Genomic DNA, 26,351 nt, shown 5'->3' with positions numbered 1-26,351 from the left:
TTTAAACATCAGCTATCTGAGCAGCTAACCGATTGCTTCAGCTGTACATAGCCCATCTGTAAATAGCCCACCCAATCTACCTACCTCATCCCCATATTGTTTTTATTTACTTTTCTGCTCTTTTGCACACATTTTGCAACTGTCCTTTCGAATGTGTCCTACATCCTCGTGAGCATCGTGGAGGGAAACAAGTGTGACTCAAATCCTAGTTATTTGGCATATATTGTTGCTTGCTATCTACCCTGACAGTTTGACAAGAACATGTGGTAGCTAATTAGCTTGTTAACTGTTTACAAACAAATTAGTAAATTTACTTGAAAGTTAAACAGCTACCTAGATAGCTATTTGATTGCCTTGGCTAGCCAAAAAGGACTCGTTTTGAAAGTTGGATCATCTTTTCCTTTAAGGCTTTAAGTGTTCTTGCACCATGATTTTGAACATTGAAAGTATCTGAGAAACGTCCATTGGAGGCATTGTCACCTTAGCTTGCTACATAACTTCTGTGTGATAGGAAGCACGAGCACCACCAATCAGCCTACACCACTCCGCCCACACCCGTCGTTACTATGACAACTAGCGTAACCATGTCAGCAAATTACTGCTGTCTGAACACACACAAATCCGATTTGTTCACTTCTAACTTTCTGTTTGTACAATCAGTATTGCAAAATGGATTTCAAAAACAAAACTGATTTGAGCACTAAGGCCTGCAGTGTGAACAAGGCTTTATGGTGCTTTCAAGACAACTGGGAACTCTGGAAAAAATATGGAAGAGGTGAAGCTAGAGGGATAACTGGGAGAAGGGGGTAGCTGCATCCCAACATGGCGGCCGGGGTGAGGGCGGCGGCCGGGGTGAGGGCAGATGGGTGTGCCAAAAGGAAAGTATTTTGCGTGTGGAAAGGAGTGGGTGTGACAAAAGCACTCAGCTATGGGTTAGATGGTTTTGATTGACTGCTTTTGAAGACTGATGCAACTACTGTGAGAGGATGAGTCTGAATTGAAATGTCATTGTTAGTTTTAGTGTATATGCAATGATTTAGTGTATATGCAATGATTTAGTGTATATGCAATGATTTAGTGTATATGCAAAGACATGCAATGATTATTGATTTTAATGACTTACAGTTCATATGAGGAAATCATTCAATTGAAATAAATTCAGTAGGCCCTAATCAATGGATTTCAAATGACTGGGAATATGTTGGTCTCAGATACCTTAATAAAAAATGGGCCTTGGTATCTCATCACGGTATTTTTGTGCATTCAAATCTCCAATAAAATTCAATTGTGTTCGTTGTCCGTCGCTTATGACTGCCCATTCTAATACCCCACTGCCACCATGGAGCACTCTGTTCATAACGTTGACATCAGCAAACTGCTTGCCCACACAATATCATAAACGTGGTCTGTGGTTGTGAGGCCGGTTGGACGAACTGACAAATTCTTTCAAATGGTAGAGAACTTAACATTAAATTATTTGGCAACAGCTCTGGTGAACATTCCTGCAGTCAGCATGCCAATGGCACGCTCCCTCAAAACTTGAGACATTCGTGTCAGTGTTTTGTGACAGAACTGCACAATTTTAGAGTGGCCTTTTATTGTCCCCAGCACAAGGTGCACCTGTGTAATGATCATGCTTCTTGATATGCCACACCTGTTAGGTGGATGGATTATCATGGCAAAGGAGAAATGCTCACTAACAGGGATGGAAACAAATCTGTGCACAACATTTTAGAGAAATTAGCTTTTTGTGCATCTGGAGCATTTCTGGGATCTTTTATTTCAGCTCATGACACATGGGACCAACACTTTACATGTTCGGTTTATATTGTATGTAATTTTAAGAAAAATTGCCTTGTCTTGCTATTCCATTACCAAATTTTGTTTATAATGTGATTAGCCAGACGACTAGATACCCTATTTCCCTCACTTATTAAACCAAACAGAATTGATTAAACTACTCGGATAATGACATTACTGTTTGGTATCGACCACTTAAATGAGCATGACTCCTTCTACATCAAATTTAAATGAAATGTATTTATAAAACACCAGGAGTCCAGGTGAGTGATGATGCGCAGGTGCCCGTAACGATGGTGACAGGTGTGCGCCATCATGAGCAGCCTGGTGACCTAAAGGCCGGAGAGAGAGCACACTTGACAACTTTACTCTGGTCAAACCTAAATCTATGGGTGGTCTGGGTCTGCCCAAACTCACAATTTGTTGTTCTAGACTTTGGACAGACCGGAATTCCTATAGGTTTCCGAATAAAGCACAATTCGAGTCATCCTTTACCTCTGAAGAATTCTTTGTTTGTGAGTCAGTTTCAACACATTTGTGATGACAGGAAGACCTTCAATACAGTATGTACAACAAATGAATGGCATAGGCAGACTGTAGAAAGAAATTGGGTATTTCAAACAGGCATTCTTCCTCCTATCGCTTTTAACCCTGACTTGCCAATGTGTTCTCAAAGGTCGACTTCTATAAGTGGCTCTCGCTGGGTCTTATGAGGTTCGTTGACTTGTTCCATAGTGGATTGAATGCAATTAAGTCATTTCTCGAAATCTGGACTGAATACAACATCCCTGGTACCTAAACAAATCTATCTTCAAATAAAAAAGTTATCTTTATGTTTATTGAAGAAGGAAAGCTGAGATTTCAGTTATAAGAAGTTGAAGAATTAATTAACCACATCTATATTTATCAAATGAATAATTGCTAACATCTATCCTGAACAAGAATATAAATGCAACATATAAAGCACAAAAAGCATATTTCTCACAAATGTTTCCATCCCTGTTAGTGAGCATTTCTCCTTTGTCAAGATAATCCATCCACCTGACAGGTGTGGCATATCAAGAAGCTGATTAAACAGCATGATCATTACACAGGTGCACCTTGTGCTGGGCCTGGCTCCCAAGTAGGTGGGCATGGCTCCTAAGAGGGTGGGCCTACCCATGGCTGCGCCCCTGTCCAGTCATGTGAAGTCCATAGATTAGGGCCTAATTTATTTATTCTAATGGACTGATTTCCTTATATGAACTTTAACTCAGTAAAATCATTGAAATTGTTGCATGTTGCGTTTATATCTTTGTCCAGTATAATAATTGCATGATCCGCCTTCATCCCTTTTCAAAGGATGTGGGAAAACGATTTAGGTACAGAATTTGATAAGGCGGTATGGCTGAAGATCTGGTACTACCTACTTACTAGTCCAAATATTAAGAAGACTAAACTACAAATTCATAAATACCCCTGTTAAATTAAACTGTACGTTCCCGGACACTTCACCAAATTGCCCGAAATGTAGGACCGAGAAAGGAACTTTTTTGCACCTATTCTGGCACTGCAATAAGCTAATGAAATGCATAATTACGGATATGAATATCATTCTCTTCATGGTGATGTATCCTCCACAAAGGTAGAAATATGCACTATCCTTCTTTTGCACATGTGGGTATTATTCTAAACACTGGCTATTAATTCTAATGAGCTCTGCCCCCCAAAAGAGACCAAATTTGATTGGGCCGGACCAGATCAAATCTGAACCAATCATAGACGCCGATGTTTCACAAGTTTGGACAGCACAGTCATCTACAGTACAACACAAACTTGTGAAACAGATATTTTGAAAAACAGGGTCGCATAAATAACAGAGGGAGATTTTACCATAGTTCTGTTGCCAAACTTTGCATCTGCACAGTTCTTCCAGTAAATGTGTTTTTGTGAAATGATCTGTGTAAGTTATTCAAAGTAGTCCTTGTGCGTAGAGTTGTAATGGTTAATTAAACTTTGAAATTAATGTTTTTTTGTTTGGCATCCATTTTAAAGAGAAAATCTTAGTCAAAAGCATAAATCCGTTACCTTGGTAATGCCTAACTGCAGGTTCTAGGTTTAAGGGACCACAATGGAAATAAGTCACTTACTTTGTGTAAAATATGTGAAATGTGTGTATATGCATTTTTAACTTTCAAATAAAATCAATCAATCAATGAACCTTCATAGCCCTAGCACTTGTGGAATATGTAAGTATTGGATAGGTTTAAAGCAATATGGTGAAAGCTTAACAGGGCTGCAATCATTGTTTATACCTATCCAATCATTCAGATGTACCTGAAGGGCATAAGAAGTGTAATGGAGAAATGTAAGATCACTAATGTTCATATTTAAATTGCATGTGACTGACAATGTATAACATATTCAGAGTCACTGTAACCTACATGATTCACATACAGTACTTATCAACTCTAGTCTCCAGACAGACACTCAAGGTGTCGACTGAATATTTGGAATGGTTTTACATGTCTCTTGTTCGCTGATAATAGTAATTGACGTCAGCTAATCGCTGAAGGTCCTAGTACAAGGGCCGAGGACACAGAGGAACACGTACACACATAGCGATGTATTACAGCGATGTATTACATCATATAGCTCAGGGTATATAAGCTGTGTTCTTCCTAATGGAGGTTGAACAACTTTTCTGCTTTGAAGCTGATTTTTGTTCCCTTGTTGCGATCAATTTTTGCAACTGGAATTGTATTCTTATATCCACTGGGACTATTAGTGGTCCAATATTAGTCTAACCAATAAGGTGCTGACTATTTAATTGCACAGGGTTAGAAAGGGATTGATTTTGATTACAGGGTCAGTTTCTAGCATTTTATTATACTCAATCAGGTATATAGATCTGCATTAGGCAGAACAGGCTGTAAAGGACAGTATTGCAGATACATGTCTTATTGAAGAAAGATACTTAGCTTATATCTTATTGAGCAGGTATGGCAGTGAGGTGGTGTTCCTATAGGGTTTTTATGTTGGTAGTGTTTGCATGTTATGCTGATGCACAGCCCAACTGGTGGTTTCCTCCAACCAACAACCCCCAACCTCAAGTTAAGCTTAAGCAGCCCCAATGGCCAGAGCCCCAGTGGCCACAGCAGCAAATTCCCCAGAAACCACAACAGCGGACTCCCCAGAGGCCAGAGTCCCAGGGGCCACAGCTGCAGACTCCCCAGAAGCCACATCAGCAAACTCCCCAGAGGCCAGAGCCCCAGGGGCCACATCAGCAAACTCCCCAGAGGCCAGAGCCCCAGGGGCCACAACAGCAGACTCCTCAGAGACCAGAGTCCAAGGGGCCACAGCAGCAAACTCCCCAGAGACCCGCGCCCCAGTGGCCACAGCCCCATGGACCACAGCTGCAGACTCCTCAGTGGCCCCAGCTGCAGACTCCTGAGTGGCCACAGCTGCAGAATCCCCAGAGACCAGAGCCCCAGGGGCCACAGCTACAGACTCCCCAGAGACCAGAGCCCCATGGACCACAGTTGCAGACTCCCCAGTGGCCACAGCTGCAGACTCCCCAGGGGCCACTGCTGCAAACTCCCCAGAGACCAGAGCCCCAGGGGCCACAGCTGCTGACACCCCAGGGACCAGAGACACAGGGGCCACAGCTACAGACTCCCCAGGCACCGGCACCCCAGGGGCCACAGCTGCAGACTCCCCAGAGACCAGCGTCCCAGGGGCCACAGCTGCAGGCTCACCAGGGGCCACAGCTACAGACTCCCCAGGAACCAGCACCCCAGGGGCCACAACTGCAGACTCCCCAGAGACCAGCGCCCCTTGGGCCACAGCTGCAGACTCCTCAGTGGCCCCAGCTGCAGACTCCTCAGTGGCCACAGCTGCAGAATCCCCAGAGACCAGAGCCCCAGGGGCCACAGCTACAGACTCCCCAGAGACCAGAGCCCCATGGACCACAGTTGAATACTCCCCAGTGGCCACAGCTGCAGACTCCCCAGGGGCCACAGCTGCAAACTCCCCAGAGACCAGAGCCCCAGGTGCCACAGCTGCTGACACCCCAGGGACCAGAGACACAGGGGCCACAGCTACAGACTCCCCAGGCACCGGCACCCCAGGGGCCACAGCTGCAGACTCCCCAGAGACCAGCGTCCCAGGGGCCACAGCTGCAGGCTCCCCAGGGACCAGAGCCCCAGGGGCCACGGCTGCAGGCTCCCCAGGGGCCACAGCTACAGACTCCCCAGGAACCAGCACCCCAGGGGCCACAACTGCAGACTCCCCAGAGACCAGCGCCCCAGGGGCCACAGCTGCAGACTCCCCAGAGAATAGAGACCCAGGGGCCACAGCTGCTGACTCCCCAGAGTCCGGTGCCCCAGGCGCCACAGCTGCAGACTCCCCAGAGAACAGCGCCCCAGGGGCCACAGCAACAGACTCCCCAGAGACCAGAGCCCCAGGGGCCACAGCAGCAAACCACCCAGAGACCAGAGCTCCAGAGACCACAGCTACAGACTCCCCAGTGGCCACAGCTACAGATTCCCCAGGCGCCACAGCTACAGACCCCCCAGAGACCAGAGCCCCAGGGGCCACAGCTGCAGACTCCCCAGAGACCAGAGCCCCAGCTGCAGACTCCCCAGAGACCAGAGCTCCAGGGGCTACAGCTGCAGGGGCCACAGCTGCAAACTCCCCAGAGACCAGAGCCCCAGGGGCCACAGCTGCTGACACCCCAGGGACCAGAGACACAGGGGCCACAGCTGCAGGCTCCCCAGGCACCGGCACCCCAGGGGCCACAGCTACAGACTCCCCAGGTGCCACAGCTACAGACTCCCCAGAGACCAGAGCCCCAGCTGCAGACTCCCCAGAGACCAGAGCTGCAGGGGCCACAGCTGCAAACTCCCCAGAGACCAGAGCCCCAGGGGCCACAGCTGCTGACACCCCAGGGACCAGCGACACAGGGGCCACAGCTACAGACTCCCCAGAGACCAGAGCCCCAGGGGCCACAGCTGCAGACTCCCCAGAGACCAGAGCTCCAGGGGCTACAACTGCAGGGGCCACAGCTGCAAACTCCCCAGAGACCAGAGCTCCAGGGGCTACAGCTGCAGGGGCCACAGCTGCAAACTCCCCAGAGACCAGAGCCCCAGGGGCCACAGCTGCTGACACCCCAGGGACCAGAGACACAGGGGCCACAGCTACAGACTCCCCAGAGACCAGAGCTCCAGGGGCTACAACTCCAGGGGCCACAGCAGCAAACCACCCAGAGACCAGAGCCCCAGGGGCCACAGCTGCAGACTCCCCAGAGACCAGAGCTCCAGGGGCTACAACTCCAGGGGCCACAGCAGCAAACCACCCAGGCACCGGCACCCCAGGGGCCACAGCTACAGACTCCCCAGGCGCCACAGCTACAGACTCCCCAGAGACCAGAGCCCCAGCTGCAGACTCCCCAGAGACCAGAGCCCCAGTGGCCACAGCCCCAGAGACCACAGCTACAGACTCCCCAGGCGCCACAGCTACAGACTCCCCAGGCGCCACAGCTACAGACTTCCCAGGCGCCACAGCTGCAGACTCCCCAAGGTCCACAGCTACAGACTCCCCAGGCGCCACAGCTGCAGACTCCCCAGGGCCCGGCGCAGCAGCTGCATACTCCCCAAGGTCCACAGCTACAGACTCCCCAGGCGCCACAGCTGCAGACTCTCCAGGGGCCAGAGCCCCAAGGTCCACAGCTACAGACTCTCCAGGGGCCAGAGCCACAAGGTCCACATAAACAAACTCCCCAGTGGCCAGCAGTAACTAAAACTCAAAATCCGAGATGCCAAGTCGAGTCTAAGGATACAGTGCAATGTGGAACCTCTAAAATTACTTTGGCTCAATGTGAGGCTATCGACTGCTGCTTCAATGGACAGCAGTGCTACTATGGGAAGGCAGGTGAGCGTCTGATAGATCTTCTTCCTTGTAATGCTCTGTATTTGAACAAAACATAAAAAATGTATCTTTCCCCAGTGACTGTGCAGTGTACCATGGATGCTCAGTTTGTGGTGGTGGTGGCCAGGAATGCCACTTGGCCCAAAATAGACATTGATACCATCATTCTGCTGGGGGGAAACAACGGCCCCTGCAGTCCTGTTGGCATCACTTCAGCCTTTGCCATATACCAGTTCCCTGTCACAGCCTGTGGAACCACTCTGAAGGTGAGAGACAGAATATTAATTGTGTACACTGGCTCAGTATTAAAGGCTATTTTAGTTTATTTTTGACCATTTTAATTTAAACCCATCATTGTTACCCAGAAATTATTTGTTAGAGATAAAAATGGTTTTATTGTTGGACGTTTAAAGGCCAATTCCGCCACTTTTCAACTTCATTCTCATAATCTCCAGCACCAAACCAGTGTCTATATATGTGAAAACAGCACGTTTCTATGATCTGTGGTTAAAAAGAGCGAGCCTTTAAAAGTGCTTCTGTGACGTCACAGGGTAGAATTAAAAGGAAAAACTGTGATATTCAAAACCTGCAACAAGTTTCTAGCCCAAGCAGGGCTCTCATCTCCCAAATAATAATTGTTGTAATGATAAGGCTTCGCTGCACCTTTGTTTCCAAGTGCAGATTCGATAGAGTCATGGTTGCATCATTACTACAGCGAAAATGGCTTGCATCTAGCCCAATCAGGGCTTTATCTTCCTAGAGCGGATCGCCAGGACTGCAATTTATATTCATAAACCATGTCATTTTGTATTTTAATTAGGATCCCCACCAGCTGTTGCAAAAGCAGCAGTTACTCTTCCTGGGGTCCAACACAAAACATGAAACAGAACTAGACAAGAACAGCTCAAGGACAGAACTACATACATTAAAAAAAGGCACACGTAGCCTACATATCAATGCATACAAACTATCTAGGTCACATAGGGGAGAAGCGTTGTGCCGCGAGGTGTTGCTTTACCAGGTTTGCTGTTTATTTGAGCAATAAGAGATCTATACAATACTGTATAGAAATGTGCCATTTCCATCATTGGCTAGCTAGCTAACACCCTAGTAACTTTACCAGTATATCCAAACATTTGGGGACACATTGTTCCATCATTGGCTAGCTAGCTAACACCCTAGTAACTTTACCAGTATATCCAAACATTTGGGGACACATTGTTCCATCATTGGCTAGCTAGCTAACACCCTAGTAACTTTACCAGTATATCCAAACATTTGTTTACACATTGTTCCATCATTGGCTAGCTAGCTAACACCCTAGTAACTTTACCAGTATATCCAAACATTTGGGGACACATTGTTCCATCATTGGCTAGCTAGCTAACACCCTAGTAACTTTACCAGTATATCCAAACATTTGGGGACACATTGTTCCATCATTGGCTAGCTAGCTAACACCCTAGTAACTTTACCAGTATATCCAAACATTTGTTTACACATTGTTCCATCATTGGCTAGCTAGCTAACACCCTAGTAACTTTACCAGTATATCCAAACATTTGTTTACACATTGTTCCATCATTGGCTAGCTAGCTAACACCCTAGTAACTTTACCAGTATATCCAAATATTTGGGGACACAGAAAGAAAGGAAAAGGGATAGCTTCTTCCGGAGATCAATCATACCATTGAATGAAATGTCAAATAATAGTAGAAGGAATTATTTATTTCAGCTTTGATTTCTTTCATCACATTCCCTGTGGGTCAGAAGTTTACATACACTCAATTAGTATTTGGTAGCATTGCCTTTAAATTGTTTAACTAGGGTCAAACATTTGGGTAGCCTTCCACAAGCTTCCCACAATAAGTTGAGTGAATGTTTGCCTATTCCTCCTGACAGAGCTGGTATAACTGAGTCAGATTTCCAGGCCTTCTTGCTCGCACACACTTTTTCAGTTCTGCCCACAAATGTTCTATGGGATTGAGGTCAAGGCTTTGTGATGGCCACTCCAATACCTTGACTTTGTTGTCCTTAAGCCATTTTGCCACAACTTTGGAAGTATGCTTGGGATCATTGTCCATTTGGAAGACCCATTTGCGACCAAGCTTTAACTTCCTGACTGATGTCTTGAGATGTTGCTTCAATATATCCACATCATATTCCTCCCTCATGATGCCATCTATTTTGTGAAGTGCACCGGTTCCTCCTACAGCAAAGCACCCCCACAACATGATGCTGCCACCCCTGTGCGTCACGGTTGGGATGGTGTTCTTCGGCTTGCAAGCCTCCCCCTTTTTCCTCTAAAACATAACAATGGTCATTATGGCCAAACAGTTCTATATTTGTTTCATCAGACCAGAGGATATTTCTCAAATGTACGATCTTTGTCCCCATGTGCAGTTGCAAACAGTAGTCTGGATTTTTTGTGGTGGTTTTGGAGCAGTGGCTCCTTGCTGAGCGGCCTTTCAGGTTACGTCTTGATAGGACTGGTTTTACTGTTGCAAACAGTAGTCTGGATTTTTTGTGGTGGTTTTGGAGCAGTGGCTCCTTGCTGAGCGGCCTTTCAGGTTACGTCTTGATAGGACTGGTTTTACTGTGGATATAGATACTTTTGTACCTGTTTCCTCTAGCATCTTCACAAGGTCCTTTGCTGTTGTTCTGGGATTTGATTTGCACTTTTCACACCAAAGTACGTTCATCTCTATGAGACAGAACACGTCTCCTTCCTGAGTGGTATGACGGCTGCGTGGTCCCATGGTGTTTATACTTGCATACTATTGTTTGTACAGATGAATGTGGTACCTTCAGGTGTTGGAAATTGTTCCCAAGGATGAACCAGACTTGTGGAGGTCTACAATTTTTTTCTGAGGTCTTGACTGATTTCTTTTGATTTTTCTATGATGTCAAGCAAAGATGCACTGAGTTTGAAGTTAGGCCTTGAAATATATACACAGGTACACCTCCAATTGACTCAAATGATGTCAATTAGCTTATCAGAAACTTCTAACGCCATGACATCATTTTCGGGAATTTTCCAAGCTGTTTAAAGGCACAGTCAACTTAGTGTATGTAAACTTCTGACTCCAACATAAGTGTATGTAAACTTCCGACATCAACTGTGTGTGTGTGTATATATATAGAAATGTTATTATAATACAAAAACACTGTCATTAGAAGCACAAATAAACTTATCAAATCACCCAGAAAAACAGTTACATTCATCGTGCTTCTACACCTGCATTGCTTGCTGTTTGGGGTTTTAGGCTGGGTTTCTGTACAGCACTTTGAGATATCAGCTGATGTACGAAGGGCTATATAAATAAATTTGATTTGATTTGATTTGATCCACAAATATGACCTCAATCAATACTTTAAATTGAACGGCACCAGCACAACAAGATTAAACAAATTTTGAATTTTGTGAATTAAAACTAAAAGCAGATTTACCTAAGGAACCTCAAGAGTTAACCAATCCTGTGAACGGGTTAGGCAACTCAGTTGTCTATACTTCAACAGCAAAAAAAGATGGATAAGAGGTAAATTTATGAAGTTGGGTCTTGTAAACAAAAAGTGACTAATGTAGAGATCTATGGGTCTTTAGCGAAGTCCAGCCAACCTTTTGAAATGGGATGCAGTGATGAGTATCAAAACTGTCACCTGTAACATAACGAAGGGCTCTATGGTAGATGGTATCCAAAGGTGTAAGAGTAGTAGCAGCTGCAATTTGATAAATAATATCACCATAATCAACAGATAAAAGGTTGACTGAATAATCTGCTTCCTACTTGCTGAGAGAAAGCCACAATCTGTTTTTGTAGAAAAATAACTTTAAATCTTAGCTTCTTAAACAACTCATCTATATATTGTTTAAATGTCAAATCCATATCAATCCAAATGCCTAAGTATTTATATGCGGGAAGGCGTTCGATTGGAGAACCATCTAATGAGTGAACATGTAGTTGAAACATTCTTACAAGAGTTTGAAAATAACATGCATTTCATTTTGTCAGTATTAAGCTCAAGTTTTTAAATCAGCAAAGGATTCCTGGATAGCTTAGTTTTGACACAGCCAGATCAACAGTAGAGGCAGAAGCATACATAATAGTATCATCTGCATATAGATTAAGTTTACCATTAACAGATTGACCAATGGTGTTTATATAAAATGACTTTGTAATTTCAATGACAGATATTTGTACATTTTTAATGTTGGGAAAATGAAAAAGAATCTTGAAAAATGTTCATTTAGAGCCCTGAGCCCAAGGTATTTTCTTGCTCCTCACATCAACACGAATCTCATAGTGTTTGAAAATCACTGTTTTTCAGTTTTTGATGATACCAAACTTAGAAATGTGCGGTATTATCCTGGAGATCCTGAAAATGAGATTTAAAGGTGGTGGAGTTGCCCTTTAACAGTGGACTCTCCCCTGCAGGAGGAAAATGGTTATATGGTTTATGAGAACAGGATGGTGTCTTCCTATGAAGTGGGGGTCGTACCCCAAGGCGCCATCACCAGAGACAGCCAATTTGAGTGAGTCTTCTCTCTGTAAGATTGAATTTTATTGATTCCCAAGAGCTAGTTTCCTGCATCCAGATTTAGCCCACAAAGTGTTGATATGCTTCAAGATCCTACTGTATCAGTCACTGCCATGGTCTCCTTCTCTAGGCTGCTGTTCCAGTGTAAGTACTCCAATACTGCGGTGAAGGCTCTGGTTATTGAGGTGAACAGTGTTCCTGCACCTGCTCCGGTTGCTGTTATGGGACCGCTCAGATTGGAACTCAGACTGGCCAAAGGAACTTGTGACACCAAGACATGTAAAGATGGTAAGGTTTATTTCATTTCAGACTTGTTCTGTGTCAATTTGTAGAACTTCAAACATATTGTTTTTTATAATTGACTTTTACATGCATTTTTTTTCTTGAATCCTGTCTGACCTCCAGAGTCCAGTGCCTTCACATCGTTTTACACTGAGGAAGACTACCCTCTCACTAAAGTCCTGAGACAACCTGTATACGTTGAGGTGCGCATCCTGGAGAAGAAGGATCCCAACCTGGTCCTATTGCTGCAGCGCTGCTGGACCACCTCTGACCACAGCCTTGTCAGCATGCCCCAGTGGGACCTCCTCATTGAAAAGTGAGTAACTACAGTACTAATCCACTTGATTTTGCTTGTCTTGCTCATTTTTTCAAATATGTATTTTGAACAATATGTTTGACATTTCGTCATTATGTGACTTCAGATTGCATCATCTACTACTATGTACACTAAACACAAATGTGAATGCAACATGTAAAGTGTTGGTCCCATGTTTCATGAGCTGAAATAAAAGATCTCAAATCTTCCATATGCAGAATGTTTGTTTACATCCCTGTTAGTGAGCATTTCTCCTTTGCCAAGATAGTCCATGCACCTGACCAGTGTGGCATAACAAGAAGCTGATTAAAAAGCATGATCATTACACAGGTGCACCTTGTGCTGGGGACAATAACAGGACACTAAAGTGCAGTTTTGTCACAAAACACAATGCCACAGATGTCTTAGGTTTTGAGGGAGCGGACAGCAGGAATGTCCACCAGAGCTGTTACCAGAGCATTTCATGTTCATTTCTCTACCATAAGCCACCACCAATGTTGTTTTAGAGAATTTGTCAGTTCGTCCAACCGGCCTCACAATCGAAGACCATGTGTAACCATGCCAGCCCAGGAACCACATCCAGCTTCTTCACCTGCGGGATCGTCTGAGACCAGCCACCCGGAGAGCTGATGAAACTGTGGGTTTGCACAACCAAAGAATTTCCGTACAAACGGTCAAAAACCATCACAGGGAAGCTCATCTACATGCTCATCGTCCTCTCCAGGGTCTTGACCTGCCTGCAGTTCGACGTTGTAACCGATTGCAGTGGGCAAGTACTCACCTTCGATGGCCACTGGCACGCTGGAGAAGTGTGCTCTTCACGGATGAATCCCGGTTTCAACTGTACCGTGCAGATGGCATGGCATCGAGTGGGCGAGCAGTTTGCTGAATTCAACGTTGTGAACTGAGTGCCCCATGGTGGCAGTGGGGTTATGGCAGGCATGAGCTACGGACAACAAACACAATTGCATTTTATCAATGGCAATTTGAATGCACAGACATACAGTACCGTGATGAGTATCTGAGGCCCATTGTTGTGCCATTCATCTGTCGTGTTTTTACTATCATTAAATTGAAGACTTATAGTTTTTATCAAAGATTCTCTAATTAGTATTACGCGATCAACTGATGAATCATGTAACTGTAATTAACTAGGAAGTCGGGGCACCAAGGAAAAATATTCAGATTAAAAAGTTATAATTTCCTAAAATAACTTTTCAGATATTTTATCTGATCAAATAGTCTTCAAATTAATTAATTATTTACTTTACCTCACGTTAGTCTCATTCCAAACGTCGTAAATTGTTGGTTATCTGCACGAACCCAGTCTTCACTGAGTCATCCATACATCAATTGTCTTAAATAATTTATTTATTACTAACTAAGTAATTCACAGGAATGCATAAAGAAACAAAAAGGGTAAATGTGGTTATAAGAAATGATAGGAGAATGTGCCCTAGTGGGCTAAACAGGCATGGAGGCTTATTAGACAAAAGGGGAAGTGGGGGTCGACTAAGAAGTCACTACGAGTGATAATTATAACAATTGAAATGCTAATCCTTTGCACATGAACGCTCACGAATTTGAAACAATTGCAATCAATATATATATTTACGCTCAGTGTGTCGTCTTGATCGCTGGTGAAAAGTTTGTTTCTGTTGGAGAGTTTCGTCCTCTCTCTCTGTCTTGGTTAGAGGGGATAGTTCAGAGTGACATTCATTCATTTGTTATAGATTGGATGTTTCGGCGATTGTCGTTCTTCGTGTTCAATGATACCGAATTCCTAGCTGCAGACTAGTAATTAATATCAAAGACTTGTTCTTATTCTGTCGGTATCGATAGTCTCAGAGTTTAACCACGTGGTATGGTTAAAAGATTCCGCAACCTTTGTCCTCTCCTAATGGAGAAAAACATGGTCTGGTGATCATTTCCCAAAGTTGGGTTTTATTCGGAATTGCAGAAAAGGGGCTGTCCCAGGATGCCTGACCCTAACTGGGCTCAGGGGCGGTCCTCTGATTTAGTTCAAGTCAAAAGGGAATTGTATTTTCCTTCATTCAACAGTCCAAAATCATATTACACAATTTCACAAACAGTATCATACTCACTCATTCATCTTATACAACATTTAGATGTAAACCTCATGAGGCTATTATATAAACAGCGTTATGGTAATGTGGCCACACCATCTCCCATGAGCTTCCCCAAGTTGTAACAAACGGACCAGTTCATAGCTGGATTCTTCACCGATCTTTTATACTTTCTCCGGATAATTAAATTTGTTCGTACCTCAAGTTCTGTGAGGTGGAAGGAATGTACAACATCTCTCTGACCACAGCAGCCTAGTTGAAGAGGGCAAGGGGGAGGCAGGGAGAGGGAGAGGGGGATGGGGCTTGCTATACCCAAAGAGGGCAACGTCATGACACATCCATCATAATCACTTCATGCTTCAGCATGATAATGCTCAGCCCCAGATTGCAAGTATCTGTACACATTTCCTGGAAGCTGAAAATGTCCCAGTTCTTCCATGGCCTGCATACTCAGACATATCACCCATTGAGCATGTTTGGGATGCTCTGGATTGACGTGTATGACAGGGTGTTCCAGTTCCGGACAATATACTGTATATAGCAGCCTGTGAAAAGTAGTGGGACAACATTCCACAATCAACAGCCTGATCAACTCTCTGCGAAGGAGATGTGTTGCGCTGCATGAAGCAAATGGTGGTCACACCAGATACTGACAGGTTTTCTGATCCACACCCTACCTTTAAGGTATCTTGTGACAAACATATGCATATCTGTATTCCCAGTTATGTGCAATCCATAGATTAGGGCCTAATAAATGTATTTCAATTGACTGACTTCCTTTTATGAACTAACTCAGTTCAATCTTTGAAATTGTTGTATAATGCATTTATATTTTTGTTTAGTGTATTTGGAATTGAGGCTTGGCAACATGAAGTTTCTACTACTCCTCTCTCTTTCTCCAGATGTTCCGAACAGAATGATAAGTACCAGACCACCATGGTCCCTGTGGAACTCTCCTCTGGCCTTCTGTACCCCAGCCACTACAAACGCTTCATCCTCAAGATGTTTACCTTTGTGGATCACACTCTGGCTCCCCGCAAAGATACAGTAATTGGCTACCTTTATTCATACCTATTTGATATAATACACACAACTTGATGTGCCATTGGCTTTTCACCAACTGATTTTATGCTGTACTCTTGCCAGATTTTCATCCACTGTAGTGCATCTTTGTGCTACCCTACTCCATGGGACTCCTGTGAACCAAAATGCAACAAACAAAGTGGGTAGTATTCTCCCTTTACAAAGGCCTTGTTTGGACACTATAGCCCATATTTAAAGTGTCTCGGAGTACAAGTGCTGATCTAGGATCAGATTCTTCCTGTCCATAACCTTAATCATTAGCATGATTTAAAAGACAGCCGATCCTAAATCAACAATCCTAGGCTCAGACGCTTTGTGGTTGTGAATATGACCCAGGTTCTGTTCTTAACAGTTTCCGTTGTGATTTACAGGAAGATATGTTGCTTGGAAGAAGACGAGGCAAACTGCTGTGGTCTCCAGTGGAGAAGTGGTCCTGGTTGACAAAAAGCCAGCCTAGCCTTCAAACTACTGATACTAGCAACAGTTTGTAGCAGGATATGAAATGATGTACTCCGTCCTTCCATACCCATTACAGGGTAGGTATTGAAAAGCACTGGCAGTACTTTTTCTACGAACCTTTTACCTGGCGATTGTTTCTAATTTCTTAATACGGTCTCTTATAAACGTCCTTGTCCAGTTGCAGGTGGTACTCCAAAAATGAGACTATTCAGAAAGATATTAAAATCCACTTTTTGCACCGAGTGAGAAGTTCCCTCGCCTTTCCCAACATATTGCAGGGACTACTCTTTTCTATGCGACACGGCGCAGCAACGCGTAGAAGTAGACAACAGCGCATCACACAGTGCGACAAAAACAATGTTCTATACACATGCAAGAGGCATTTCTAATGAGATACAAACAGTGGATTTAATATTTTTCTGAATATTCTTGTTTTTTTGGTGTTCCATCTGCAACTGGACAAATTAGTTTATAAGACTCTGGAACCTTCTGAATCGAGAATGAAGAATGTACCGCAAAGTAAAGGTTTGTCTAAAATATCCTGATTACGGCTAAACAGCAGTTTAGGCATGACATCAGACACAAGCTTTAGCTCTGCCGCTAAATTTCGTGTTTACATGGCTATGATAAAACATGGGTTCCTGATTTCGCAACGTATTCGTTTCTAATAAACAGTTGTACCCCCCAAATTATATTATTGACTTATTTGTGGATATTAAAACCTACTCTTACTACATAAATGTGGATATAGGATCTGTAAATCTGGTCAGGTTTGTTATGTGAAGGCATTGTCTTATTCCTGGAATCATTGAAAGCAGTGGTCATGGTTGTGTAGAACTATCATTCTATTCTAGGCCACTCCAACCCTGTCCCTGGAGTGCTACCCTCCTGTAGGTTTTCACTGCACCTGAGTATAACAATTAGCTGCTTAATAAACTGAGCCTGGTTTGTTGAAACTGGGGTTGTCGTGAAAACCTACAGGGTAGCTCTCCAGGAGAGCCCTGTTCAAGGCCAAAACACAGAACAGTCTAAAAAAAAATTCTATACTGAACAAAAATATAAAACAATTTAAGATTTAACTGTGTTACAGTTCATATAAGGAAATCAGTCAATTCAAATAAAGTATGTCCTAATCTATGGATTTCTCATGACTGGGCAAGTACACAACCATTTGGCGGCCTGGGAGAGCATAAGCCCACCCACTGAGGAGCCAGGCCCAGCCAATCAGAATGAGTTTTTTTCCCACAAAAGGGCTTTATTTGACAAAAATACTCCTCAGCACCACCTCAGACAATCCCGCAGGTGAAAAAGTTGGACCTGGATGGGATGGTGTGGTCTGCCATTTTGAGGCTGGTTGGACGTTCTGCCAAATTTTCTAAAACAATGTTAGAGGCAGTTTTTGGTAGAGAAATTAACATGCAATTCTCTGGTGGACATTCCTGCAGTCAGATACCAATTGCACGCTCCCTCATCTGTGGCATTGTGTTGTGACAAAATTGCACATTTTAGAGTGGCCTTTTATTGGCCCCAGCACTAGGTGCACCTGTGTAATGGTCCTGCTGTTTAATCAGCATCTTGATATGCCACACCTGTAAAGTGGATGGATTATCCTGGCAAAGGAGAAATGCTCAATAACAGTGATGTAAACAAATGTGTGGCCCAAATTTTGGGGAAATGTTGCATTTGGAACATTTCTGGCATCTTATTTCATCTCATGTAATAAACACTTTATTTTGATTCAGTATATATGGGCATTTCCATGGTAAGAGATGAGACTTGTTTTTTTTTACCTTAATGTGGGCTGTCAAATAAGCCAATGATTGCAAAGATATAACATACAATTATCCACAAAAGTTTGGTAACATTATGAACGTTTTTGCTGTTTTTGCCATCATTCTGTTAAACTTAGCATCGGTATGTTTGTCAAATTGAGTAGAAATTGTTAAAAATAGTTATGGTTTGTTTAACTATGCAATCTTTTTTTGTCTCATTAGCTAGGTTTCCATCCAATTGGTGATAGATTTATGCGAATACTCTAGAATCTGCATAAAGAAATCATGCGCATTTTCCCACCAGTGGCGTTACCACCAAATTGACTTTTTGTGGATAAAAGTCAGTGGTAATTTTTTTTGTGCATACATTTTCACGTTCTGAATACAAATCTAAAGTTCAATATGTTTCCATCGCATTTTTTATTCTACTAGTGGTTTTGTCACAAACTCTTTCTTTAAATTGCACCTATGCCTACTCTGGTGTTGCCTGGCACCTGCACTCTAGCCAACAGCTCGCAGATACAGTGTGTGAAGACTAGTCTACATGAGATTATTATGGATAAGAGGGTGAATGTTTTTGTCCAACGGAAGCCAATCATCGATCATCATTTCACCAGAATAGTAGCCTCGATATTTATTTGAAATGGGCATCAACCTCATCACCTTGCACATTCACCACCCTGTGAAGTTCATAAATTATTTTATCTGTAGCCTAGTAAACTGCATGCTTTTCCGAGTCGTAATGGGAGGACCACATAACATGTGTGACTCAAAGTTCACTTACACCGCTATTCGCATAATTCATTTTACACACAAAAAGATCCCTCCATGTCGAATGAACAAATTGCATGTCGACATGTATAAAATTGTACCGGTATTTCATGTTTCATGGTCGTGACTTCTCATGCGCCATGCGCCATGTAATTAATCCGCATGAAATTGTTGGATAATATAATAATAATATATGCCATTTAGCAGACGCTTTTATCCAAAGCGACTTACAGTCATGTGTGCATACATTCTACGTATGGGTGGTCCCGGGGATCGAACCCACTACCCTGGCGTTACAAGCGCCATGCTCTACCAACTGAGCTACAGAAGGACGCTTTTGGATGGAAACGTAGTTAGTGATCCATACTATTAACCACGTGAGCATATTGTCGCAAAGAGAAATTGGAGAGTTTAAGATATACCAGTGTAACAGAAGGCTTCAGGTAGACATGTAATAATCCGAGTTTTAACTCTGGTGTAATAGTATAACTTTAGACCGTCTCCTCGCCCATGCCCGGGCGCGAACCAGGGACCCTCTTCACACATCAAGAACAGTCATCCACGAAGCATCGTTACCCATCGCTCCACAAAAACCGCGGCCCTTGCAGAGCAAGGGGAACTACTACTTCAAGGTCTCAGAGCAAGTGAAGTCACTGATTGAACGCTATTTAGCGCGCACCACCGCTAACTAAGCTAGCCGTTTCACATCCGTTACACTGGCATATTCATAATTGTATTATGCACGCCTTTTATCCTCCTTGTAGGTAAGATCTAATGTTCTATGCCTTCAATAATGTAAACCTAGCAAAAGAAGAAACATCCTCTCACTGTCAACTGCGTTTATTTTCAGCAAACTTGTGAAAATATTTGTATGAACATAAGATTCAACAACTGAGACAAACTGAACAGGGGGAGTCAAAATCAAAAGTCAGTATATGTTGTGGTCACCAGCTGCATTAAGTACTGCAGTGCATCTCCCTCGTGGACTGCACCAGATGATTTGCCAGGTCTGGCTTTGAGATGTTACCCCACTCTTCCACCAAGTTCCCAGACATTTCTGGGGGGGTGGGGGGGTCCCAGACGTGCTCAATGGGATTGAGAGCCGGGGTCGTCGCTGGCCATGGCAGAACACTGACATTCCTGTCTTGCAGGAAATCACGCACAGAACGAGCAGTATGGCTGGTGTGGCTGGTGGCATTGTGATGCTGGAAGGTCATGTCAGGATGAGCCTGTAGGAAGGGTACCACATGAGGGAGGAGGATGTCTTCCCTGTAACCATAGCGTTGAGATTGCCTGCATTGACAACAAGCTCAGTCCGATGATGCTGTGACACACCGCCCCAGACTATGACAGACCCTTCACCTCCAAATCGATCCCTCTCCAGAGTACATGCCGTGGTGTAACACTCATTCCTCCAACGATAAACGCAAATGATGGTGAGACAAAACCACGACTCGTCAGTGAAGAGCACTTTTGCCAGTCCTGTCCAGGAACGGTGCGTTTGTGACCATAAGCAACGTTGTTGCCGGTGATGTCTGGTGAGGATCTGCCTTACAACAGGCCTACAAGCCCTCAGTCCAGCCTCTCAGCCTGTTGCGGACAGTCTGAGCACCGATGGAGGGATTATGCGTTCCTGGTGTAACTCGGGCAGTTGTTGTTGCCATCCTGTACCTGTCCTGCAGGTGTGATGTTCGGATGTTCCGATCCTGTGCAGGTGTTTTTACACGTGGTCTGCCTCTGCGAGGACGATCAGCTGTCAGTAGAAAGGCCTCTTTAGTGTCCTAAGTTTTCATAACTGTGATCTTAATTTCCTACTGTATGTAAAAGAGGTCGACCAATTATGATTTATGCCGATAACGATTTATTGGAGGACCAAATAAAAGCCGATACCCATTAAATCGGCCAATTTTTATTTATAATAATCACAATAACAATACTGAATGAACACTTATTTTTTACTTAATATAATATATTAATAAAAATCTATTTAGTCTCATAATGAAACATGTTCAATTTGGTTAAAATAATGCAAAAACAGTGTTGGAGAAGAAAGTAAGAGTGCAATATGTGCCATGTAAAAAAGCTGACGTTTAAGTTTCTTTTTTAACATGAGTCTTCAATATTCCCAGTTAAGAAGTTGTAGGTATTATAGGACTATTCCTCTCTATACCATTTGTATTTCATATACCTTTGACTATTGGATGTTCTTATAGGCACTATAGTATTGCCAGCTTAATCTCGGGAGTTGATATGCTTGAAGTCATAAACAGCGCTGTGCTTCAAGCATTGCTGGCAAACTCAGGAAAGTGCCGTTTGAATGAATGCTTACGAGCATGCTGCTGCCGACCACTGCTCAGTCAGACTGCTCAATCAAATCATAGACTTAATTATAATATAACACACAAATACGAGCCTAAGGTCATTAATATGGGAAAAAATCTGGAAACTATCATATCGAAAACAAAATGTTTTTCAGTGAAATACGGAACCATTACATATGTTATCAAACGGGTGGCATCCATAAGTCTAAATATTGCTGTTACATTGCACAACCTTCAATGTTATGTCATAATTATGTACAATTCTGGCAAGTTAATTATGGTCTTTGTTAGGAAGAAATGGTCTTCACACAGTTCGCAACGAGCCAGGCGGCCCAAACTGCTGTATAGACCCTGACTGCTTGCACGGAACGCAACAGAAGTGATACAATTTCCCTAGTTAATATTACCTGCTAACATACATTTTGTTTAACCAAATATGCAGGTTTAAAAATATATATACTTGTATTGATTTTAATAAAGGCATTGATGGTTATGGTTAGGTACAATGGTGCAACGACAGTGCTTTTTTTCATGAATGCACTTGTAATCCTTCTCACCCCCCCAACAAGATTTAGATGCAAGTGGCTGTTCCACTGGGTGTCATAGGTGTTTGCACCAATTTGTAAGTCGCTCTGGATAAGAGCGTCTGCTAAATGACGTAAATGTAATGTAAATGTTAAATCGTCACCTGTTTGGCGAAGTAGGCTGTGATTCGATGCTAATTTAACAGGCACCACATTGATTATTTGCAATTCAGGACAAGCTAGTTAAACTAGTAATATAATCAACCATGTAGAGTTAACTAGTGATTTAAGATTGATTGATTGTTTTTTTATAAGATAAGTTTAATGCTAGCTAGCAACTTACCAGTTTCCTTGTGGAGTGCAATGTAATCGGCATCCAAAAATGCTAATTACCTATTGTTATTAAAACTTGAAATCGGCCCTAATTATGCCGATTAATCGGTCAACCTCTAGTCTGTAAGCTGTTAGTCTTAACGACCGTTCCACAGGTGCATGTTCATTAATTGTTTATGGTTCATTGAACAAGCATGGGAAACAGTGTTTTAAACCCTTTACAATGAAGTTATATGTACAAATTATTTTTGAAAGGGTCCTGAAGAAAGGACGTTTATTTTTTTTCTGAGTTTATATATTATTGGGACTGATACATACAAGTATTTGAAGTGGAGCAGGACTATAGATTGTTCTGCCCTGTACCCACTGAATAAGTTGAGGGTTCAGTAGGTTGCAATTGCAACTTAAAATGTTTCTGATAGAAATACAATATATGTAATTGACATAATTCTTTATACTATGTAGACATGTCTGTTCTACATAATACATTTCTATCAATGTTCTGTAAAGTTGAGCCCTCCTCAATTAATTAAAGACCCGGGTGTACTTGATTTTGTCTGCAGGAAGGTGGTCAATGGTAGCTAAATGACATTCAACCTCACATTCCTCAGCACCTGTTTGGTTAGTCAGGTCTGGGCCAGAATAAAGCTGATTGCTGAAGGGGTTATAAAATGGTTTGACAAACTGCAGAAGAAAAACAAAGATGTATTCCCACTGATGGGTTTCTGGTAATCACAGCCTTTGGCTGTGTTGTTAGTGATGTGTGGGACTCTAGACAGTTTTATCCGAGATCAGGGTTTCTGCACGATGAAGTCCCAGCCAGGTTTGACTCTCAGAAGCCAGTGCAAGAAGAGCCTGCAAGGCCGGACGCAAGCGAGGCTGTTGAAGAGCCTGAGGGTTCCCAGCCCAAGCAGGCCTTTGAGAAGCCTCTGACTTTGAACTATCATAAAGTTGAAAAGCCTGAGCGCAAGCCTACCGTGCTTGAGTGGCCGCCGCAGGTGGTGACCAACAGTGTAGTGACATGTGGTCCATGTGAAGGTGAAGCAGGATCTGCTGGGGATTGTCCGGCTCATTCAGCCACAGCGTATCACTCAAGGAGGTTGTCCTGCCACTGAGGACACTGAAGCTCATGTGATCACCTTTGAATCAGAGCTGCATGGCTGTGGCAGTGATCTCACGGTATGTCACATTTGTTGTTTAACTTCCTGAATAATGTGACTCATCATTCTTGTCTGATGCTTGACTTGTGATCCTGTTCCTAGATGACTGAGGATGTGCTGATCTACACCTTCACTCTTGTCTATGAGCAAAACCTCTTGCTAACACTTCTATAGTGAAAACCAGTGCAACTATGGTTGATATTGAGTGCCACTACTTGAGGTAACTATTGTTGCGTTCTTCACTTTGACAACCCATATCATTCTGAGGTTTGAGTAATGCCATAGTCCATGTTTGTTTCTAGGAATCACGATGTGAGCAGCAATGCCCTGAAGCCAACCTGGATCCCCAACATTTCCAACATGGTGAAGGAGGAACTCCTCTACTTCTCCCTGAGGTTAATGACTGGTAGGTAAACCTGACTGGAAGCCTCTTCCTTTGTGTAAACCCCCACTGACATGCCACTCCTCTTTCCAGCTGACTGGCAGTTTGAGAGGCCCTCCAACCATTACTATCTTGGTGACATGATCAACATGGAAGCCTCGGTCATGCCGTACCACCACGTTCCCCTCCGTGTCTTTGTGGACCGCTGTGTCGCCACCTTGGCGCCTGATGTCCACACTGTCCCTAGATATTCTTTCATTGAGGACCATGGGTGAGTTTAGTTGTCACTTTGACTCCTCTTATATTACCTTAAATGTAACCCCTGAAGCCTAACGTTGACCCTTGGTCTCTTCAGGTGTCTGGTTGATGCCAAGTTGACCGGCTCCAGCTCCCAGTTCCTGTCCAGATCCCAGGATGACAAGATCCAGTTTCAGCTGGAGTCCTTCAGGTTCCAACCACAGAATGATTCCCAACAGCTCTACATAACATGTCATCTGAAAGCATCTGCAGCCTCTTCCCCCATTGATGCTGAGAACAAGGCCTGCTCTTTCACAGATGGGTATGTATAAGCTGGGTTGTGGGTATAGTACCTTTGACATGCTGCTATATAAACTAACCTTCATATTTATCTGTAGCTGGAAGGCTACAGGTGGGGTTTGTGACCTGGTTTGTGGCTGCTGTGACTTCCGCTGTGCTGCGAGGAAGGCTGGACATCTGGACAGTGATTCGGGTAGGTGTTAAAGCCAGAGCTATATCATATTTCACTGTTTTAGCTCATCACTGGTAATGTGCGTCTACTCTCCTCAGATTTGCGGTGGGAAGGTAAAGCTACCCTGGGCCCGTAATTGTCCAAGAGTAATATTACTACTTTAACAACTTGTTTCGGGGAGGATGCCTGCTGGGACTAATTCTGGAAGGTGTAGCATTATCACCATTCAGATTGGAGAATGATGTGTATATAGTGGATTACCCGTGTCTAAATATAGCAACCCTACTGACTTAGCCCCAATTTTCTGTATTGACTAGATGCTCACATCTTTGGAACTTAACATTGGATGTGGAGAATTATTAGGCTGCCCATTGGCTTATCTTCCCGTGGCTCAATGCAGTTTCCTCATAAACCAGATGTGTCATAGTAAACATGAATCCATACACTCAGTGGTTGCATAAGAATGACGTTTACTTGAGGCGAAAGGAAGGTGGATGGGTACGTGTAACTCAACTGTCAAGCATCCCAAATTTTTGGAAATTATCACGGCTACTTTGCAACTCCTTAACATGTTAGCCAACCTTAACCCAACTGTTAAGCTAATGTTAGCTACCTTGTCAGCATTAGCCATGTAGCTAATGTTGGAATTCGTAATATCATGCATGTTACAGATTCTTAGTTTTGTATGACGGGGCTGGACATCCACCAACTAATACGTATGTATCATACTAAATTAAGGGAGAACTACTGTTATCTAACCTGGAGATCAGATCAAAATATCCATCACTTGATGGCTACAGTAGGTGTGGCTTTTACTGTGAAGTGCTTGCTTACAAGCCCCTTCCCAACAATGCGGAGTTGAAGGAAATGTTAACCCAATAAAATTACTATATACAGGTACAAGGTGTAGGGGTAAAAGTTAATGTATCTTGATTACCTACGCAGCAGCATATGATAGGGAATGTGCAGGAGTCCATGTAAATAGTGTAGCCATTTCATTAACTGTTCAGTCTTATGGCTTGGGGTAGAAGCTAGTTGCAGCCTTAACACAGAAGTAAAGATATTACATTAAGACAATGCAAACATTTAACAAGCAAAGTAGACAATGAATGCCTGACAGGTAATGTTTAACATTTCAGTGGAATTAGTAGAGGTCTAGTCATGGTTGATTGCATTAGATCCATTAGTGATGGATTTACTTTTTGCCTGACACGTGATTGGCTAAATAATTCCTCTGATGGCGCTGGTTATTGTAGTTTTGTCTTTGGTCTGGGAGGTAACCGATGACCTGAACTTGCCTGTCTGGTTAAGTTATTTTGCTATTAAACTCTAATTGGTCTGAAAAATACTTGGTTTCTTAAATTATTACAGAAAAGCAAGACTGGATACTAATTTGCAGTGGTGTGAAATACTTTTAAAGTATGTAAGTAGTTAATCTTCACTATTTTATATTTTGGGGAAACTCTTACTTCACTAGATTCCTAAAGAAAATAATGTTCTTTTTAACTCCCTACATTTTCCATGACATGCGGAAGTACTTGTTACATGAGTAATGCTTAACAGGACAGGAAAATGGTCCATTCACACACTAATCAAGAGAACATCCCTGGTCACCCTACTGCCTCTGGCCTGCCAGACTTACTAAACACATGCATTTTTGATAAACGGTGTCTGAGTTTTGGAGTGTGCCCCAGGCTATCCGTGAAACCAAGGAAGATTGTGCGGTCTGCTTTGCTTAATATAAGGCATTTGAAAATATTTCTACTTTTGATAAAGAAGTATATTTAGAACCAAATAGTTTGACTTTAACTTGGTGACTTCCACTTTTACTTGTTACTTTCTATTAAGGTATTTATACTTTAACTCAAGTATGACAATTGTGTACTTTTTCTGCCACTGCTAATTT

At 43.2% G+C, this 26,351-nt stretch overlaps 1 protein-coding gene and 1 pseudogene across 1 annotated transcript; both read left to right on the top strand.

Annotated features, from left to right (window-relative positions):
• Positions 1-822: 822 nt before the first annotated feature.
• On the top strand, positions 823-16,584 carry LOC127911140 (proteoglycan 4-like). Its single transcript, XM_052477403.1, has 9 exons — positions 823-852; positions 4,851-7,710; positions 7,786-7,973; positions 12,144-12,241; positions 12,377-12,534; positions 12,652-12,844; positions 15,834-15,978; positions 16,078-16,153; positions 16,386-16,584. Exons 1-9 carry the CDS (start codon positions 823-825, stop codon positions 16,469-16,471), a joined length of 3,834 nt encoding a protein of 1,277 aa, XP_052333363.1. The 3' UTR covers positions 16,472-16,584.
• Positions 16,585-22,874: 6,290 nt separating this feature from the next.
• LOC118402486 (zona pellucida sperm-binding protein 3-like) lies at positions 22,875-24,495 on the top strand (annotated as a pseudogene).
• The last annotated feature ends 1,856 nt before the right edge of the window (positions 24,496-26,351 follow it).

The sequence above is a fragment of the Oncorhynchus keta genome, chromosome 23 (genome assembly GCF_023373465.1).
Source record: "Oncorhynchus keta strain PuntledgeMale-10-30-2019 chromosome 23, Oket_V2, whole genome shotgun sequence".
NCBI classification, from domain to species: Eukaryota; Metazoa; Chordata; class Actinopteri; order Salmoniformes; family Salmonidae; genus Oncorhynchus; species Oncorhynchus keta.
Note: the sequence above shows the minus strand (reverse complement) of the source record. Positions and strands in the feature narration are given on the sequence as shown.